At 39.0% G+C, this 20,312-nt stretch overlaps 3 protein-coding genes across 3 annotated transcripts; 1 reads left to right on the top strand and 2 right to left on the bottom strand.

Annotated features, from left to right (window-relative positions):
- Positions 1-45: 45 nt before the first annotated feature.
- On the bottom strand, positions 46-4,597 carry btbd17b (BTB (POZ) domain containing 17b). Its single transcript, XM_023264393.3, has 3 exons — positions 4,336-4,597; positions 2,633-2,918; positions 46-2,287 (listed from the first exon to the last, which is right to left on the bottom strand). The coding sequence occupies exons 1-3, from the start codon at positions 4,427-4,429 to the stop codon at positions 1,213-1,215; spliced, it is 1,455 nt and encodes a 484-aa protein (XP_023120161.2). The 5' UTR covers positions 4,430-4,597; the 3' UTR covers positions 46-1,212.
- Positions 4,598-8,249: 3,652 nt separating this feature from the next.
- Positions 8,250-13,871, top strand: LOC111564674 (G-protein coupled receptor family C group 5 member C-like). The gene is made up of 4 exons (XM_023264395.3): positions 8,250-8,691; positions 10,276-11,279; positions 12,276-12,379; positions 12,465-13,871. The coding sequence occupies exons 2-4, from the start codon at positions 10,304-10,306 to the stop codon at positions 12,561-12,563; spliced, it is 1,179 nt and encodes a 392-aa protein (XP_023120163.2). The 5' UTR covers positions 8,250-8,691; positions 10,276-10,303; the 3' UTR covers positions 12,564-13,871.
- Positions 13,872-14,127: 256 nt separating this feature from the next.
- ccdc137 (coiled-coil domain containing 137) lies at positions 14,128-18,951 on the bottom strand. The gene is made up of 6 exons (XM_023264366.3): positions 18,769-18,951; positions 18,411-18,550; positions 18,097-18,322; positions 17,621-17,703; positions 16,781-16,860; positions 14,128-16,685 (listed from the first exon to the last, which is right to left on the bottom strand). Exons 1-6 carry the CDS (start codon positions 18,837-18,839, stop codon positions 16,485-16,487), a joined length of 801 nt encoding a protein of 266 aa, XP_023120134.1. The 5' UTR covers positions 18,840-18,951; the 3' UTR covers positions 14,128-16,484.
- Between the last annotated feature and the right edge of the window lie 1,361 nt (positions 18,952-20,312).

The following is a 20,312-nucleotide window of genomic DNA, read 5'->3' as shown; positions in this document are numbered from 1 at the left end:
ACCACCACCCCCAGCAAAGATAAAATAAAATATTAAACTATTGCATTCTGTTTCATCAAAGTTTATTTTGCAAATCCCTTACAGGTCACAACAGAGGATTTTTTTTAAATTCTATTGTATTTTATTAAGTACATTTTTTTTATTTCAGGAAAATCACATACTGGTGTTGTTTCTTTAGAAGTTAGGTACAATGCATGTGTGATAATAAATAAGAAAAAGCTAAATGTAAAAGGGCTATATTTAGCCTACAGTTTCTACAGTCTTACAAGTCAACAACATAACACAATGGAACTAGGGGTCGACTGAATATCGTTTTGGCCGATTACAGGTATTTAGCTCTTTTTTCTTTTTTTTCACCAGTTGCTGATAAAATAAGATACTTTAAACATGCACTAATGTGGCCTTGATTTCATTGCCTCTCTTTGTCTTTAGTCACCACTCTGTGTTCTCAAGCAATGCCCCAACCACCACTATTCATCACATGTAATAGGCTATTACTAGCACTGAAGGATGAAAGTTGATGAAAGCTTTTCTTTCAATTATTTATTTTTCTTCTTTCAATTTATTTCACTTGTTATTGTAAATATATATTCCTTTCAAATATCAGTTTTTGATCCCCATGATTTCTAATAATCATTATTAATATCACTGCTGAAAAAACATATTGGTTGAGGAACACAGACAATGGGATTCTCTTCAGTTTCCACATTTTTGCTATTTGACATTCAGACAGGTGTATAACTGTATGTCAAGTGCCGTGAACTAAGAATCTAAATTTTACTGCTTAAAGAGGAAATGCATGGAATTAATAGCAATAACAGTTTATTTCAAAGCAAAACTTATATAGCACCTATGCAAACAACATTAACCATCACATTGATTTAATAAATTCAAGGGAAAAACTGCCACACTATAAAATACCTGAACAAATACAGTACAGTGAAGTGTTTTTTTTTTCTTAGTATGCATGAAATGCTGAAAAACCCACCATCATTACTGTGATAATCACTGCTTAGCCATTAAATCATGAGTCCTTTATTTTACCAGACACCTCCTTGCTAAATAGTTGGAAGACAAGAAAATGCAGGAACTAATGGAGATGCTGCAGACCTGACACATACACATGTGCTGTGATATGTGTGTACTTTGGAATATGTGCATGTGATTCTGTGGGTGGATAACTGATGGTGAGGTCACAGCAAATTCCTGCTTTTACTTCCTGGCAACAAGGAGAGTATGGTAGAGAGGTTTTACTACAATGTGCAGATAGAGGGAGCTGTCAATTAGATACTCTGACGCACGGCGCTGCAGATCAGCATCCATCAGGAAGTCTCCAGCCTCCTCTGTACTTTGGTGGAAGTTGTAGACATGCCGAACCACCACTTTTCCTTGCTGTCTTGCCATCACGATTACTGTCTTCTGGAAACTCACACCAGCAAAGTCTGGGCTGGAAGTGGCCGGTGTGACAATAATGCGAGGTCGGCCTCCGTCTGTGCGGGTGGGTTGCATGGCACCCAGTTCAGTGTAGGTTGACCTGGCACTGAGTGGGAGCCAGCGAGGGGAGAACAGGGCGTTCCATGTCACTCTCTTACTGGAGTCATGACCACTGGGCCCAAGCTGGGTCTGGAAGCTGAAGCTGCGGTCATCGCGGGTGGGGCTATTAATGACCCAAGGGGAACCCCAGGAGGAGGACAGGTAGTTACGGGGAGTGAAAATACTACAGTTTACATCAAAGTACTTGGCCAGTTGGATAGGTGAGGCAGAGTGGAATTGGAAAGCAAGATAGAGGAGATCACGGATAGTCTCGTAATACTTCTGCATCAGGGCAGATTGCTTCTGCAGACGGAAGAGATGCTGAGGGGGGATCATGCCGTATCGAACAGCCCTGAGGGCGGTCTCCACTGTCGTACTAACAGGCTGGTTCTGGTTAATCCAGCCCTCCAGCGCCTCGTAGAGCTCCAGCTCACTCTGCAGAATGAGGTCAGAGCGCTGGAGCAAGGAGAGGAGCAGGTCTTCACTGATAGAGCCCCATTCTCCGCTCTGCAGCACGGAAGACAGGTTCCAGGACAGGTACTGCAGACAGCTGTCCCGAAGGGTCATGTCTCCAATTTGTAGTGCATAGTTGTACCAACCAACCACGTGGCCTGTGGGTGAATCACTGGAGAGATGTTGTGTCATATATTGGGTCAAACCCTGCTGCAAGCCCCACACATGATACTTGCTGGCCAGCTTATGCAGAGAAATAGCCTGATCTAGGCGTACTGAGATATCACCACAGTACAGATACCTGCAAAAGAAATGTGTGAAAGCATTGTTAAATAAAACAATATTTCTGCGAGGCATACTATATTCTGAGTCTTTTTTTTCTCCTCACATCTGAGTCACTGAAAAGCCCACACTCTCTTCTTTTAGACTGTGAGCCTCAAACAGCAAGTGTAATTTTAGAGTATTTCACAAGATGGAGCTTTTCACTTCTGCAAATAGAACGGAAAGAGGCGAAATGGAGAGTGGAGACCTAAAACTTTTGACTTGGGGAGAACACAACAACATCTACAACCAGCTTCATAGCTGGATTGGTTTGATTTGACCAATTAACTCCAAGCAAATGGTTATACCCTGCAGTCAGTCTCACCTGACAAACTTGTCGAAGACAGCTGCACACTCGGGCGTCTCCCTCAAAACCAAAGTGCTGCTGTTGCGGGTGAGCAGCAGTTCCTCAAACACGTCACTCTGCAGGGTGAGAACCAGGCTGTGGGCCTGGATCACCTTCACCTCGTCAGTGTTGATGGTCTGCACTCGGAGAGTCACATCACTGCCGTTACCCATTGTCAGCAGCGTCTCCATACGCTGCACCAAACTCATCGAGTGGTTCAGCACCGTAGCAGCATTGTCGGACGCTGCCTCTTGCTTCAGGGCAGCTGTGGGAAAAATAGTGCAAGATGGTGGAGACTTGTCAGAAACACAAACATCACTATTTAAATGCAGCGGCGGCAGCGGCGGGGGGTGGGGGGTGGGGACTCTGTAGTCCCACAGAGTTTCATATTCATTCTCATTCTCTGTTTTCTTTACCAAAATTTACATCAACCTCACACTGCTTTTCATGTGAACATTTTCCCTACAGCTCAAATCACATTTAACACAGCAAGAACTGGAAAGTCACATCCAAACCTTTCATTTAAACCACAACTGATAGTATGTCTTAGGGGTTAAAAAAAAGCAGACTTGCACATCGTCTTCTTCTGCTATCAATTAACAGAGTAAAAGAGCAACAAGCCAGGTGGCTGACTCAGAAAACCTCAGAAACTAGGTGTACAAAAAAGAATCCTGAGTTTGCAGCACCATTGCAGATGGCTGCTTCTGTAGGCCCTCTTGAGCATAACTACAAGTGGCACACACTGAAGAATCACACATAAAAGACTCAGCACGGCAAGTCGCTGTTTCCATTCTGCTCTGCCACAGCCATCAGCAGCCTCGTTGGCCTGGTACTGGGGGTTTAATGAGACACAGGGGGAGCGTACTTGGCTCCCTGGGAAGCCACACTGTCTTCATTTCTCCACCACAATCAAGTGCCCCCACTTCAAAGTAACCTTTGTCCAATTAGCCAGCCAGCACCCTGGGCCAGCTTTGCACAGAGGAGTGTATAAGGGGGTGTATCGACAAATGATTCTGGCACGGTGTTCCCAAATGAAAAATCCCCAAAGTCATTGTAACATGGGGAAATATATATCCTGTATTTCTATTTGTGACATAATTAACTTTTTGTCAGATTCTGTAAGAAAAAAGACAGCATCTAAGAGATTCAAATCAAAGTATACACAAAAAAAACTTATAAAGAATGTTTCAGCATACGGAAAAGAGCTGAAAACATTACATAAAACATTTTATACATATCCCTTATAATATCCAGAATTAAATGAATCTCCAAACTATATAACAGCAGCTAATGTGGCCTTCAATGGTTTAGTCAAAAGCAAAGTCAGATCTTTTTTAAGGAGTAAGAAAGAGCTTTCCCCCAGCACTTGTACTGTGCTGTATTACTGAGCTGGAATAAAGCCAAGCAGCAAATGGACATGCCCGTCTTTCCCTGCACCCGGCAGACAAACAGATGAGGACGGAATGAGTGGAATAGATAAATACCCATCTTTTGCCCTGAGGCTGGGCACGAGCCACACATTCATGCTGTGCCCTACTACCCACTAACAGCATGGGGGGAACTGGACTGAAATAGAACGACACAGCTTCCTTTACAATGTAGGATTTTTATAAAAGATGTAAAAGTGAAAATAATGTTTAGTAGCAAAAAAATGTAACTAATGATAGCATTTGTTATCTTACCTCCACTAACTGTGACAGAGTGGAAGTGGATGAAGAAGAGCAGGGTGCCCACATAAACCCAGGCAGGAATCTCTTGTTCACATGAGCGTACCATATCTTCTCAGTTATTCCCTGCTTCTCTTTCTTTGTCCTTTCCCCCTTGTCTTCCTCTCTGTGTGCCACTCTTCTCCTGACCCTTCTTTTTGCTGCTGTTGCTTTTGTCGTATGCGTGCAGAAAGGTGTGTTGCCCTGTGTGCTGCCCGGCTCCCTGTCCTGGACTCTTTATGTAGGACGCTGGCCTTTCCCTGGCGCATCTCACAACCCCACAGACTCCATTGATTGGTGGAATCTGGCAGGGGCGTTGCTATAGCGACAGCTTTGATTTTGAATTTCTCCCTTTTGGATGTTACATGGCATTGATCAGTGGCACCGGGCCAGCCAAGGACTCAGCTTAATGTTTTTTTACTTTAAAAGTCAGTGGGGGTTAGGCACTATTAAAAATCAATAATAACACTGTTTCACATTTTAATGGAACTCAAAATGCAGCAGACCGCCGCGCTGAAATTTTTTTTGTTTGTGGCACCCAAGTTAAGTACAATCAGCGCCATATAATTAGTCAGTTAATTACCACTGGTTGCCATTGAGACTATCTCCCAAAAGTAATTGAGACTCTAATAAGTGTGACCAACTGCAGTCAATCAAATTTCATAATTCATTTATAGGATAGTTTTTCAGCTGAGTGTAATTATTTCTCTGATGGCATGTTAATCCCACTAATGTGAAAATAATTTCATTGGCCCTGGGTCTACTCATCAATTTGAGGCAGGCTTTGTCTGTCAAATTCAAGTGCCAATCAGCTTTTTACGTAGTCCCACAGAGTTTACTGCTGTTAAAATAAATTTATTTATTCAGTATCCATGTAAAATAAGCTTCAATGTGATTTCCTAATGCTTCAATAAATAAACGCAAAGCGATTTTCAGGTGTACTCTTTGCATCACCAACCTTGCACAGTGTAAAGGGCTTAATGAATGTGTGTGATACAATTTCCAGCTGGATGTGGAGTTAATGGTCTGCCACTTGCAGGGAACATACTAACCTCCAAGCTATAATAATCAATATGAACTGATATAATGATTCAAAGTGAGGTCTACTGCCACTTCACACAAGAGAATCCTACATCCTAGAATAGCACACAGTAACTGGGGTACAACAAAAGTATGTTTCAAAGTGAAACAGCAGCCATGACAACAGCACATAATGTTTCTAGTGATAGCCTCGGGGGCTTAATGAGATGTTTACAGTACCACTGAAATTAGCCTTTATTTACCACTCGGCTATCATCGATCTCTCAGTCAGAGATGGGTCAGTCAATACTGAGACCCCTGTTAAAATCTTCTTGAAAGTATAAAGTAGATATAGATCTGATATTGTAAAAAAAATCGATGCATCTGACTTGGCCATTAGTACACTCACAATATTTATACTACCATGGGGCACTGTGATAAATGTGTTTAAAACAGATCACAATCTACCTACTTTGGGAAAGACAGGGAAAGAAATCATTTCAGGGGAAATAGGTTGTAGCGAAGCCCCGAAGGCTGCCAGGCTGCGGAAAAAATACAGGGGAAGAGATGTCCTGTGAGACCCCAACCTGAGTCACAGCTATGAATAACCTGACACATTCTCGAAGGAGAGCAGTGCTGCTGAGGTGCCCTAATGAAGCCTGCTGCAACAAAGTGGACAAGACAAGGCACATGAGCTGGTGGCATCTCCTTTCTGTGGATCGCTCGATGTCTGTGTCAGACAGTGGTCATAGATACACATAAATAACATTCATGAGTGTGTAGGGATGAAAATAATGAGGCTGGTGTCAACGTACTGATATACCTGAATTAATAGAACAGAATTTCCTATGCTTTTGTTTGTGTTTGTCATATGCCAACACGATTCAGGCCACTGTTAGCTACAACAGAGTAAACCCAGAGCCCTCTTTATGCGTCCATCTGAAAAGGACACGTCCTTCATTCAGGTCACATTGCTTTCTCCCTTGATTTAACTTCCTATTAAGAATCTAACAGGACCACAATGCAAAGGGATGGATTGACAAGCTGCTGGGTTTGTGAGAGCACCCCTCGGGAAGAGATCCATTGAGGAATCAATGCACCACAGGGGGCTCCATCACGCAGTATAAACAGTACGTTTAGTGCAGGCTGAATGCCAGAGCTAGCTTCAGGAAGGTGTCCTGGATGACCTTACTCTTGTGCTGGACCCGAAGGGGATGCACCAGTTAGCCAGGTCTCCAAAACACAAAATACATAGCACACGTTAAATGCATGCAAATGTGCAAAATGTCTGTAAGAACAAGCAAAGGTAGTATAAAACACCATGAAATATGAAAAAAAAAATGCTGCATTATATTTCATCTAACAATGATTTATAACTATAAATTGTTCCTTGGAGCATCACAAATGCAGAAGCAATGTGCCAGTGCATGTTAGTAATGGAATATTTAGGTCGATTGCTTTTAGCGATTGCTCGTTTGTGGCACAGCTTTTGTTCAGGTTTAAATTAAATCAAATCAAATCAGGTTCATTTATATAGCATGTTTAAAACCTGAAACTACCAAAGGGCTAGACATGTTATCATTCAGGGAGCAACAACAACAACAATCTGTGCAAAAAGCAAGACAGGATAAGGACTTGTAGAATCAATTAGAAAAACAAACCAAGGCTAAGCAGGATAGCAACTTGTAAGATCAATGTCTAAAATAAACCTAACATAAAACACTAAAATGTTAGGATCATTAAGAGCAACCCAAAGCCACTGAAAACATGTATATTTTGAGATTTAAAAAAAGGCAGTGGAGTGGGAACATTTGATTGATAGAAGAAGGCTGTTCTGCAGTTTTTTCATCTATTACTGGTTGCAAGTACAAGTTTTACAATTAAACAAGTAAGAGATGGATTGTGAGTGCATTAAGTCAAACAAAGAACAAATAAACAAAAAGCAAAAGAGAAAAAAAGAGAAAGAGAGTTAACAATCATCTTCTGCTGTTATTCTAATCTGACAGCAAACTATTGTTTTGCACAAATCGCCACATCTACACGCAATTAATAGTGCAAAACACAAAATATTACAGAAAATTTCATCATTTAGCTTTTAGGGATCATAAAAATATAAATATTGATTGAATGTTTTATATATATATTTCAGTAATTCAGTAAAAATGTTCAGATGTGTAAACATCTATTGAGTTATTAACTTCATGAAAAGAGATGATCTAAAAGTTTTAAATCAGCAGTTTTGGTTATTGTTCATATTTATCATGTGATTATAAAGTGGCGTGGCCTGCAGAAGATCAATAACGGCTTCTATTTTGTTACGTAATATCATTTGACTGTGTTTAACTGAAAAAACACAGGAGTCAACCTATCCTGCAGCAGTGTTTTCCACCAGGTGGCTCTGCTAACTGGGTTCACAGTCACCTGGTGGATGATGACTGCTCTGAAGTCTGTAGGAGAAAACAAGCATAGCCAAGAATTAGGGTGTGATTTTAGATGCTCATTATTTATTTAATCCTTAAGGGTGTGCTTAATAGCATAACAGATTAGAACTGAAATATCCTTAAACTGAATTTAAACTGTATGTGAGACTTTTTCTCCTGCAAAATTGAGCTTAAAAAGAAGAGTGGAAGTGGGCAAACTCAAAAATTCTGCAATGTATAATTGTATATTTTTTAAATAAAAGCACTTTAAGAGACTGATTTAATCACTAAACCTGTGAAAGTAATTAATCATCAAACATCAGTGTCTTTCCATGACAAACAGGTCCCACTTTAGAGCATGTTACACACTCTGTATACAAGCGTAGGGCCTATATATCTTACTAGAGAGGTGAGTGGCCCCTTTGTTTGGATGTAAGCTGTCTGAAACAAATAAGTAGGCCGGGCGCTAATCTCACAGAATATGCAAAGCTGCAGGCACCACAGAGGTAGGAAAAAGGGGCAGAGCGGTTTGAGCAGAGTCTTTAGCAAAAGCAGGTTATTACATTTACAGAATAAAAACATTCATAGCGTACGGTACAGCTGCTTTGATAGGACTGTCGATCAGTCGAGTCTAACATGGATGAGTAACAGATCAGGAGAAGCGGTGGATTGTTCGTGATCCTGTCCGGAAAAAAACACACTGCTGAATCCAAATAAATGAGCACTTGAACGCACCGGTATTGATCGCAGCATCTGCAACGAGGTTGGTAAAACTCAGAAGAAGGGAATCGAGCAAAGAAAGTTTGTTTCCTGACGTCGGTTATTCTCACCGGAGAAAATCTACCTGAGTCCCCTGTTGGAGCAGCCAGAGCTGCTGTCATTCTCAGTCCTGGTAAGAAACCCCTGTAGCCTTGATTCGTCACATTAGACCAAAACTCCAATGATTACACTCATTATGTTTGTTGTGTTAGCTCATAGAGAGCATATGTAAACCTTCTCATCGTGATTTCAACTTTTTATGTTTTGTCAGTGTGCCATTTTATTGTAAAATTAACATGTGCACTGTAAACAACAAACAAACAAAAAAAAACTATGAAAATCTAGCAAGGGTGTAACAAAAAATGTTTCAAAAATAACGCATTAGTGTAACTGCAAAAATTCAGGAATATAATAAATAATATCATTTTTTATAGGATTTAGGTTCAGGAAAACAGTATAATTTTATGGTCACACATTGTTAAAGAAAGAATGACTATTCAAAAAAAGACAGATTTTTGATATTGACATTATTTAGAGTTTTTACATTGTTTTCTAGTGTTAATCTGCAAAGTAATAATATTAGTTTCTGTGATTGTACCAGATTTTATTTGTAATTTAACAAAACAGGAAAAATCTGCAAAATAGGAGTTAAAATAATTTTTCTAAACAATTTTTCACTCCTCAATACACATTTAATTTCTTTCAAATAATGGCAAATATTTGTACAATAATATTAATAATATTAATAACTATTATTATTATTATTATTATTATTATTATTATTATTATTATTATTATTATTATTATTATTATTATTGTCATACATTGTAAAAAAAACATCCATATGTAAAAGTACAGATTTTTGATGTGGACAATATTTACAGTTCTGGCCATTTTTGGGGGGGATGGGGGCGGGGGGCCACTCTGAAAATTAATATTTCTTTTAAAATTATTTTACTTGATATTATCTGTAATGTAATAGAGAAAATCTGTAAACTAACACTCAAAAATATTTTACAGATTTTCAATTCTCCATATGTGCATATTTAAATACAATTTTAAAAAAGTCTTTGGCTCTGTGGCAGACAACCTAGTGGACTCTTTTAGTTTTCTGAGCTTAGGAAGGAAAACAAATCTCATCTCAAAGGCCTAAAGCATTTCTCAAATGATTGAATTGCCATTAAAAGTAGTTGGTGTTAAAATACTTAATACAAATACAGTCTGTCATCAAATTACATGCGATTGCTGAATGACACCATTATATTTGCTGAAACCGAGATTCCAGGTGGGAATACTTATGTCCCATCATGAAATGTTGAAGTGATGCTTCTACTAATTGGATGGTCCTGGAAGGATAGACTGAGCTATGACTACAAGTCGCTGTAGAATGGCTCCATTTTATAAGTAACGCCAGGGAACACAATTCTAGATTCTTCAGTGACTTAAATGAATTTATTTTAACGAATAGCAATTTGTATGACACATTCAAATTCGCCACAACTGAGACCAGTTTTGTAGTGAAACCTGACTAGGTTGGTACAGCATGTGTTTGCTATCGTTCATTTACTGCACTGAAGTGATCTTGGGAAAAATATTTAGCCATTAGATGCTTGCGAAGTCAGTTGTTAATCTTGGTTTTACTAGTCTCACATGCACATAAAATTTGTGACTACAATTTTGCATGCATATTTGAATAATCTGAATATTTTTGTTGCAGAATTTAAACAAAAGTGTGCAGTGAAGCAATGAATCCTACTAGTGTGCCAAAAGGATGTGGCTCCAGCATCAGCTCCATATACTACAACCTGTGTGACATGACCACAGTGTGGGGGGTTGTGGTGGAAGCCTTTGCCGCTGCCGGTGTGGTGACTTCCTTTGTCCTGTTTGTCATTCTCATGGGCTGCTTGCCGCTTGTGACAGACAAAAAGAGAAAGGGTATGGTAGCCCTGCAGGCCAGCATTTTAATTTTCACACTGGGACTCTTTGGACTTACTTTTGCCTTTATCGTGAGCCAGCACTCCACCAGCTGTACTGCACGAAGGTTCCTGTTTGGAGTACTCTTCTCAGGGTGTCTCGCCTGCCTGGTGATGCATGGGCTGTGGCTAGCCCTGCTGCAACGGAGAGGACGAGGGCCTAGGAGCTGGATGCTATGCCTGGGAGCACTGGGTCTCTGGCTGGTCGAGGTGATCATCAACACTGAATGGCTTATCATCACTGTGGTCATTATCCCACCTGGAGTTGACGATGCCCCTGACCTTTCCTGCAGTATTGCCAACCAGGACTTTGTGATGGCTCTCATTTATGTCATGGTTCTGCTGCTAGCTGTAGTGCTGATGGCAATACCCTCACTAACACACAAACATAAGCAGTGGCGCCGAGATGGAGCGTTCATCCTGGTCACAGGGCTTCTCACCATCGCTATCTGGGTAACTTGGATTGTCATGTACATCCATGGGAACCAAGTGATTGGGAGTCCGAGCTGGGACGATCCTACTCTGGCTGTAGCTGTGGTGTCAAATGCCTGGGTGTTCCTCTTTCTCTACACAATCCCAGAAATCTGCTTGCTGACACAAGAGGACCCTGACCAGGAGCAGCCCCATGATGGAGACGTCTACCCTGCCAGGAGTCTGGTTTATGACACCATCATTAAGGAGCCGGAGCCAACCCAGCAGAATGTGTACATGGAGAATAAAGCCTTTTCCATGGATGAGCCTCCAACTGGTACAGCATAGTACATTATGTTGTTGATCAATATTAATTTTGCAAAACAGGAGTAACTGCTTTCAACTTAATTCTGTAGGTATTGAATTCTCCACATCAAAGACCAAAATGAATCAACCAAGCAGATAGGACTGATGTATGTGTAGCTATGTAAGGAAATTTATTCTGACAATAAAGGCAGCAGTAGACCTTGTTATGGCTCTTGATCAAAAGATAAAGTTTGAGAAACAATTGATAGATTATTTTTTCTGACTTGTACAAAATGGCATAAAGTAGCTATTTGTCAGGTTCTAAATATGGTCTTCAGCTTGTGCCTGAGTATATTGGTGAAATATATGTGAATAGCAACTTGCATGGAAGTCAGATTGGTTAATTGGTTGTAACCTCGAGATGTGCTTTCTATTCATCCACGTCCCGATAGTATTATATGATGCAGTTGCATTAGTCGCTTACTTGAGAAAAACAAACACAATATTACAGTATAAAGTCTGTAAATGATGACATTTATTTACTTCCAAACAACACTTGCTTGGAAGTCTGACATTGTCAGTACACCCCAAACTACAGGACCTCAATGAGTATATCAACCAATTGAATATCAGCCTCCTACTACTAGTCACTGTAGGGACCACTAGTTCCGTTTTTTTTTTCCTTTAATATGTCACACATCTTTATATTGCTATCACTGTATACCGTAACCATCTATCCAAATTTCTAGTGGATAGTAGAAACTACAGTGTGTTTCCAGAAATGTCAGAATATTCAGCTTGTGTGTGATCTAATGGAAAATAACATCACTAGACAATTGAGCCAATTTCTCCAGTTATTGCCATAGAGACTGTTGTCCAAGTATCCTTTTTACATGGGAGATGTATTGAAAGTGTTATATTTCAGTTTTTCATATCTGTTGTGATATAGACTTTATGCTAAGTGTGATCTAAAACCAAAAATGCTATCTTATGACCATTTTTTTTAACCCCACCTTTTGTTCACCAGTATCAACAAAGCCAGTGTCTCCATATGGAGCTTACAATGGTCAATTGCGAAGTTGTGTATACCAGCCCACCGAAATAGCCTTGATTGCCAAAGGTCTGACAAAGGTGAGTGTGGTAATGCTGTTTTATACCACAAAACATCCCCTCTTCCTTACATCTGAAATAATCCCATCTATGCATGTTTCTGCAGATGGACCAAGACACGATAATGCTTCGAACGACACCCCCATCTTTGAATCCAGGAAGTAGCAGCTCCCTGTCTCGCTCAGCTGAGTCCTTAGCACCCTAAGGACTGTCAGAGGTTGGCAGACTGAGTCAAGAGCACATTGCACTGTCACCTACACACTCGGTTGTTACAGCAGTGAAATAAATCTCGACTGCCTGCGGATTTGTTCTTAGAGTTTGTAGTATCAGATGTTTTATATCACAATTTTTCTTCCTTAGAAGGATGCTTAAAATAGTAACAATTGAATCTACAGCAATATGTAGTAATATGACCTAGTTCCTCTCACAAACTACTTCTTATACTACATTTCTCTGATACTCACACACGGTTGGAGCAAGTGTTACATACACAAGATTCTAATAATTGACAACAATGGAGACGGATGACTTCTGATGGGGTTATTCCATCTCAAGGGGCCTTCTACATGACTATCTCCGATTTAGCTGAAACATTTTTATATGCATACTTAAAATGGTATTTGTGAAAATTTTTAGATGATTTAGAAATATTAATTCACAATCTGCAATATTGGACACGTAGATCAAATAGTCTCTGATTATGCGTGAAATAAGATGTGAAAAAAGGAAGTGTCAAGAAAAGCACACATTAACCCACAAAAAAGTATGTAAGGAAGTATTTATTCTATCAAGCTAAAATTGAACAACCACCTTTATAAATATGCATGTTTTATTATGCTACAATCAGAGACAGTTGAGCAGGATTTGTTCTAGCCAAAATTGGCGATTATCAAAAATTTGTGCCTCAGTGCCTTATTTCTGTGCTTTAACAAAAACAAAAACAAAAAAAACTCAACTACTTCTATAGTCTATGTACCAGTTTTGCTCACTTGTGGCTTCACTATTGGGCCCCAAACTAACAATCATCTAAAGGGTGATATGTTTGTATCTCTATGGGAACAAACCTGACTTACCTTCTAGCAATGAGAAAGACCAGAAACTATTGTTTTTGTTGTTTTGACTTTTTCAAAATCTAAAACACAAAGTTATGTATTCAGTTCACATGTGGCTTAAGGTAGATATTAAGAAACAGTAGACAATAATCCAATGCAGAGAATTTAGAGTAACAGACTAGTCACAGCTGTGTGCAGTGTAAAGTGAACATAATTTACCAGAAATTGTGACAATATCTATGATTCTTTTCTTTACACTCATAAATCTGCTGCATGTTATTAATCTGTTCAAAACTGCATGCTTCTACATGTAAAGCTACATGCTCTGTTCACTTGTGAAATTATGTTGTGATTCTCTGAAAGCCATATCATTTTATAGAGTTTTGGATTTTTCAAAGTGTAATTTTATGTGAAAATATACATTCTAAGTTATTAAACCAATAAATGTTATTTAAACTCTATGTGGCTCTTTGGATCATAAAGGCGACAGCTCACAAGGAGAGCAACGTGGGATACTGAAAGAGGCGTCGCAATGATTACCATGTATACTGCCCCGAGCAGTCATTTCCATAAGTTTCACCTGGTGTGCCACATGCTGGGCCTGGCTCGCCGACTGTGATGTATGGGTTTATACGGCTGCAAGAAAGAAATTCTGGGTGGTACTGACTGATATTGCGGTTATGTTGCCAGATCCAAATAGCAAAATCCAACAATTAATCAATGTAATGCTCTTTCTTGTTTATTTAAATTTAGGGCTGTAATAGTCTTGGAAGTACTAAGTGCATGTCCTAATATGTTTTGTCAGTATTGTTGGAAACAATCAAACAAACAAAAAAAAAACTGTTTTAAAGAAATTTGCATTTACAACTGCTTTGACTTGCAATGAGTTCTCCGCCTTCTCTGAGAATTATTTGCATATAATTTGTCAAACGCATGCAGGCTGAAGAGCGTCATAGTGAGCTGTGGCTGCCTAGCTGCAGCAGCAGCAGCAGAATCAGCTCTCTCCTCATTAGTCCCACTATCCTGTACTGACAGCAGCCACGAGCGCTTGCTCATGAAAGAAATTGCTCACAAACTGGAAATCAGACAGCACAATACTGTATGACAGAACACATGTGCAAATGTTGAGGTTGTATTTTGTCATGCAGATAAGCAGTGGAACTTGTAAACATCCTGATGGTAAGCTTAAAGGAAGACTGTATCCAAATTTAAACAAATGAGAACTCATTATTTAAGCACAGGGAGTTATCATTAGGTCTTTGTATTTCCAATCAGTTCTGCTTCTTTACTTATAATCACTGACCCAATTAGCTTTAAACTGCCAGAAAACATTACAGGCTGTCCAGAGGAGTTTTAACTGGGTGTTACTCATCCCATTCTGGGTAACTGGGATGGTGTTGCTCTGCTGAAGTGACATTTTTCATTACATTTTGAGTGTAACAGATAGAAAGTCCTGGTCTATTATGTCAGCTAAAGTCAAACGCAGCATTCCCCCCTATAATCTCAATAGCAGTCTTACCAACAGGTGGTTACATGACCGATGGTGAAGGTGCTCGGCTCAAGGGAGTCAGCACTCCCAATCATCAGCAGCTGTTCCCCCTTAATACATTTCCTTGTCACTGTGACAACGCTGAGGCCAAACACAAATGGAAAAAGAACGACTGAGGGTTATACCAGTCAAGCTGATTAAATAGAATGACTGAACTCAGACCAGACAATTATTACAAGGTCACACCATGTGGTGATATTGTTCAGCTGATCACCATTGCAGAAACATGAACAACATAATGTTTGTTTTCAGATCCAGGCTTCTTTGAATGATTAAGTTGTCAAATAGCATGTCTAAATTTATACAATTCATCTCAGAGACCAATATTTAACAAAGGCCTTGTTCATGAGGGTAAACCTTTCAGGGATTACAAAAGTAAATAGCTGTGTCAGGCTCTAATAAGTGCTCCGCATTTAAAAAGGCTAATGTGATTTATTTATCCCAAGACTGAGGCTCTACATGTACAAAAGGAAATAAGATCTGATCTTTTTTTGGCCTAAATATCAGATGTTTATTCTGTTTGCTGGGGTTAAAGTGAATTCGGGACCATGGAAACAACAGCCAGGAAACCATGGTTAGAAGATGAACATGCCTGGTTTTTCTCATCAGCTGTTTCACTAGTCAAGAATGACCTTTCAATGTTAGCTTTTGAGGTAATATGGATAAGAAGTCCATATTAATTTAAAAAAAAAATGGAAAAAAATGGGAAAACTGTCCTCTGATGAGGACCATGTGACATAATCAATGATGTCTAATAAATAACCTTTATGGTTATTATTTTTTTTCTTAATTTCTTTGAATTGTCTTTTTGGTTGATTAAATAGAGACTGACATATGGTTAAAAAAAAAAAAACTAAACTAAAAAACAAACAAGATATATCACTAATAGTTTCATGTGTAATATGGCACAATGTGCCACTAATAATATATTTTACTGGGTATGTTCTGTCAGCTCCACACTACTTACAAAAACCAACTTTCTACAGAAGGACTGCCATCTAGTGGGAGCACAGATGAGTTTTGCTTTTCCTTGACATAACTTTAATAATGTTAATGCCTATCACATCACAGATGATGCCAGAGTGGCTGCCTAAAAATTTAAATATGAAAGCAGCGTAAATACAAATGAACACTTGTCACCGAACATCAAACACAGTTATAGGGTGAGAAGTCATCAAGATACCAGTCCATATGCATTTTCCAGTAGTTACGGGTGATCAGGTTGTTGTTTCCGAAGGCACTTTAAGCGCAAACATTAAAATGTCTTGTGTCTTATGAACATGAAAGTGGCAGGGGAATGTTTGCTACCCACCTTTTTGGTGATTTGTCAATACAAATGTTTGTGTCTTTCCATGATTGTTTGCATAATTGTGGAAGCTCCCCACCTAAACATCACTTCCAAAATTACATAACACACACTGCCAATGGTTATCATGTCAGTTTGTGCATGTCACCGCTTATTGTAGTCACTGACATTGACTACAGCTGGGTAATTAGAATTCCTTCAGTTTAGAGGCTGTAAATGTCACTGAAGGTTCTTGGTTTTTCTCAGATTAGCAGTCCTGGCCTCATGCTGCTGCTGTTTCTGTTTCTTAAGTAGACGGTAGGCCTCCACTGCTCGCACCCTCTCCTCCTCCATGATTCTTTGTCTGGCCATGGAGGGCTTGGCTGTGGAGGCTGCAGTGTGGCCAAGGAGAGAGTTGAGAAGCAGCTCTTTTGCTGCATTCTAGATAATACAGATGGACAAAAAAAGCCACAGTTAACCACTTACTCAAACATTAGGAGTGATGTGCTCATGCGCTCACTGCATAGCACGGTTACCTGAGGTTTGACCTGAGCTTTCTTGGGTTTGACACTCAATGATGGTGGAGCCATTGAAACTTCACCAAAGGCAACGGTATCTACAACACAAAAAACACCAGTTGAGTATATAACAATCTTTATGCCGACTTAACTATGACATGTTTAGCTTGCTTAATTTAAAACTTTCAGGTACTGTGGAGCAGCCAAACAAGTTGGAAATATAGCAGCTGAATGCTACAGTAAATTGCTTTGCAAACAGTTACTTAGTCACAAAATTATTAAATACATAGCAACACTTGTATTAATCGTGAGTTGTATTTGTGTCCACCTCAGGAATCGAAGTCTAACATTCACATTGGTCTATAAAAAGTAAGTTTAATGGTAAATGTCTTGAATTTCCCTCGGGATAAATAAAGTATCTATCTATCTATCTTGCACCTTATCTTTAAAATGCTCCACTATATTCATAAGCTAGCTGACATTTTTTACTGCCTTTTTTGCTGAAAATAATGTTTGCATAAGAAAATAAACTGTGAGCCTCAGCAGTGTGGGTGAAAATTGTCTGTGGCAACTGCGTCCTGTCTGACTTTCCTCAAAATGCCAATTTGTCATGTACAGCAAATTCATAGACTCACACTTATACATTTTTAGATTTCCCTGATACTGCTGGTGTATAAATCACTAAAAGTACCAGGAACAATATGCTGGTCTGATATAATTCTGCCCAAAACTGTCACAGTAGTCACAAACACAGTGAAAGTGCAGTGATACACAGTGACACTTTTGGTCAGTGCATGCTTGAGCTGAATTGCTGGCTACCTGTTTCAGGAAAAAAAAAAAAAAACATGCATTCCTTACCTATAAACATCTCTTTCTCCATTTTGGTCTCTTGTCTGTCCAACTTCTTCTGATGAAGCTTCTGCAATCTCACTTTATCATGCCTATAGCAAGACCACAAACACCAAATAACGTAGAAGTATTAGTTGTATAATCAAAGAAATATTTACCACAACTTCTCTGTACCTTCTAACTGTTAATCAATCTGCATTCTGAGTTTTATCATTTATAAGTTTGGTGTTGAGTATTTTGGAAACTTAGCTGTATGTTATTGTCCCAATATGTTTAAAAAAGAAAGTTTTTTTTGCATTCAGACTTAAAAGTTATTATGTGTAAGACATACAAAAAACACTAGGACCCAAATACTGACAAAGAAAACAACAACCCAATAATTAAATTAGAACTGATGAGGAGAATCTGTGCCATAAGCAACATGTTTAGGAAGCTGGGGTTTGGCTGAAATCTGCTTTGCTAATTTCAAGTCACAGCGTACTCACTCCTTCTTTTTGTCTGACTTCCCCTTGCCGGCAGGTTTCTCTTGTTTGTCTGCATCCAGCTCAGGCTTTCTGTCTACTTGGTTCTTGGTGAGGAAGAGGACGTGTTTTGTCTCATTGTCCATGCGCCTCAGGTATGCTTTCACACCTTCCTGCTTTCCTCTCTTGAAATGTGGGACAGGGATGTCTCCATCCTGGGAATCCTCTGCTTTACTGTTCGGCGAAATGGCTAAAGCCATGCAAGTTTCTTAAGTGGCTATAAACAAACACACAACTCTTAAATGCATGAAAAATCGTATAAAAATGTATTTGCTCACCTGCTTTTAGCTTCTTGGACTTCAGTGATCCCTTTTTCATTCTGTCCTTGCTCTTCATTATCTCTCGGAGCCTGAAGGGGATGTGTTCGAGGTGGTCCTCTTCTTTAGCTTTCTTTGGTTTACCATCTCCTTTAAGCTTCCTATCATTGACGTTTGGACCCATTACAGTACAAACGTGATGGAAAAAGGGATTACATGTATGTTTTTAATGGCAAATGATTACAAGCAAATTTCTCGATGAATGACAACAATTTTAGCTCGCTGTATCTGACTTTGGTAGTGCTAACAACAATTAGCTATTCTTGCTAGCTAGCTAAACTAGCAGCTTTTCTTTTACACGTTAGCTTGCTTACGTTACCTTGGCTGTTGTCCGGCTTTGCCTGCTTGTTTTCCCGACTCGTTCGTTTTGTTCTTCTTATTCTTCCCCATATTACACTGTTTTAAATCAGTGCATTACAGTACAAAATAGTGACACGTGAAGCAGCGTGTTTAACTCAGCCTTCAACCCACCAACCTCAACCTGCGGGCGGAGAGGAAGATAGAGGTCTCACTCTGTGGCTTTTTGTCGTGTACTGAAGTTGTTTGCAGTTTGTTGGACGGCCTTTAAAAGAAAAGAGAGCAGTTTTGTTCAGTTTCAGATAAAGAAAAGAAACATTCCTATAAAACAGACGGATATAGTTATGAAGCAAATCTTGATATCTATGAATGAGGCATTAAATATATAAATGAATTTGATAATTAAATACATAGGCTTTAATTTTTTTAAACTTACATTTTTCTAATGACTACTTTTTACTTCAGGGGACTTTTATTTATTTATAATGCCGCTTTCATTTATTTCAATGGACTTGGCTGCATGCATTAGGGTCATGATGTCAACTTCTTTCCTCCTTTTTTGCACACAGCCTTTTTGAAAAAAAAAACAAAAAAAAACAAGATTCTTTGGGCTTCCACAATTTGGGTCCTAAAAAGCGATTCAAACACAAGCGATAGCTTTATCTCTAGACTTGAAAGTGACCAACATGAAACTGTTTGAATTAGCCTCAAAAAATACAGAAAAGATTGAACTCACTCCTGATTCACGTGTAATAATTTTGTCCCTAAGTGATGCACTTTTCACAAAACGATCTTTATTGTAACGGGGATCCTGATTGGCTAAAGGGACTGTTGCTCATCCCTGCCACCGCTAGAGGGCGTCAATACACCAGTTTTGGGCCACAAGTTTGTCTTTTAGGTCACAGATAACTGTGTATTTGACTACACTCCTTGTTATGTGTTTAAGAATGAAATATGTAATGTAAACACCATGAAGATAATTTCGAGAACAATTAAATAAAAATATTGAATACTAATTTAGGCACTAACTTTGTACATAAACAACGTGTAAATAAAACCAAGCTGTGAGCAGTGACCTCTGTATGAAAGGTCATTTCTGGCAAATTGCTGTCTTCGAGGTGTATGTTACCGACAGTCTTATTTAGAGTTGAGAGTGTGTGTTCTATTGATGCATTTAGGACATGACCTATGTCTAATTAGTGAGTTAAGTTTGACTGACAGAAAATTAATTGACAATTTTAATAAGTGAGAAACAGTTTAGTTGTTTAATTGGATGGACATGCACAGTGATTGCTCATTTAAGCTTCTTAAATTGGTTTATTTGCTTTTCTCTGTTTTAAGTAATTAGTGTAATAATATTATCATTTCATTGAATATCTTTGAGTTTGGACCACTCACATCAAGTAGTTATTGCATAATTTATAAGTACAAATTATTTATGTATACTGTCACAATGTACATAAAATATCATGTCTTCACAATGCAGAATGACAAACAAAACAGACAAATAATGAACCACAATGTACATTATTATTAATTGCAGTCCCAGATTTAACACCATAGTCA

Source organism: Amphiprion ocellaris, chromosome 19, assembly GCF_022539595.1.
Source record: "Amphiprion ocellaris isolate individual 3 ecotype Okinawa chromosome 19, ASM2253959v1, whole genome shotgun sequence".
NCBI lineage: Eukaryota > Metazoa > Chordata > Actinopteri > Pomacentridae > Amphiprion > Amphiprion ocellaris.
This window is presented reverse-complemented; position numbering and strand designations above follow the sequence as displayed.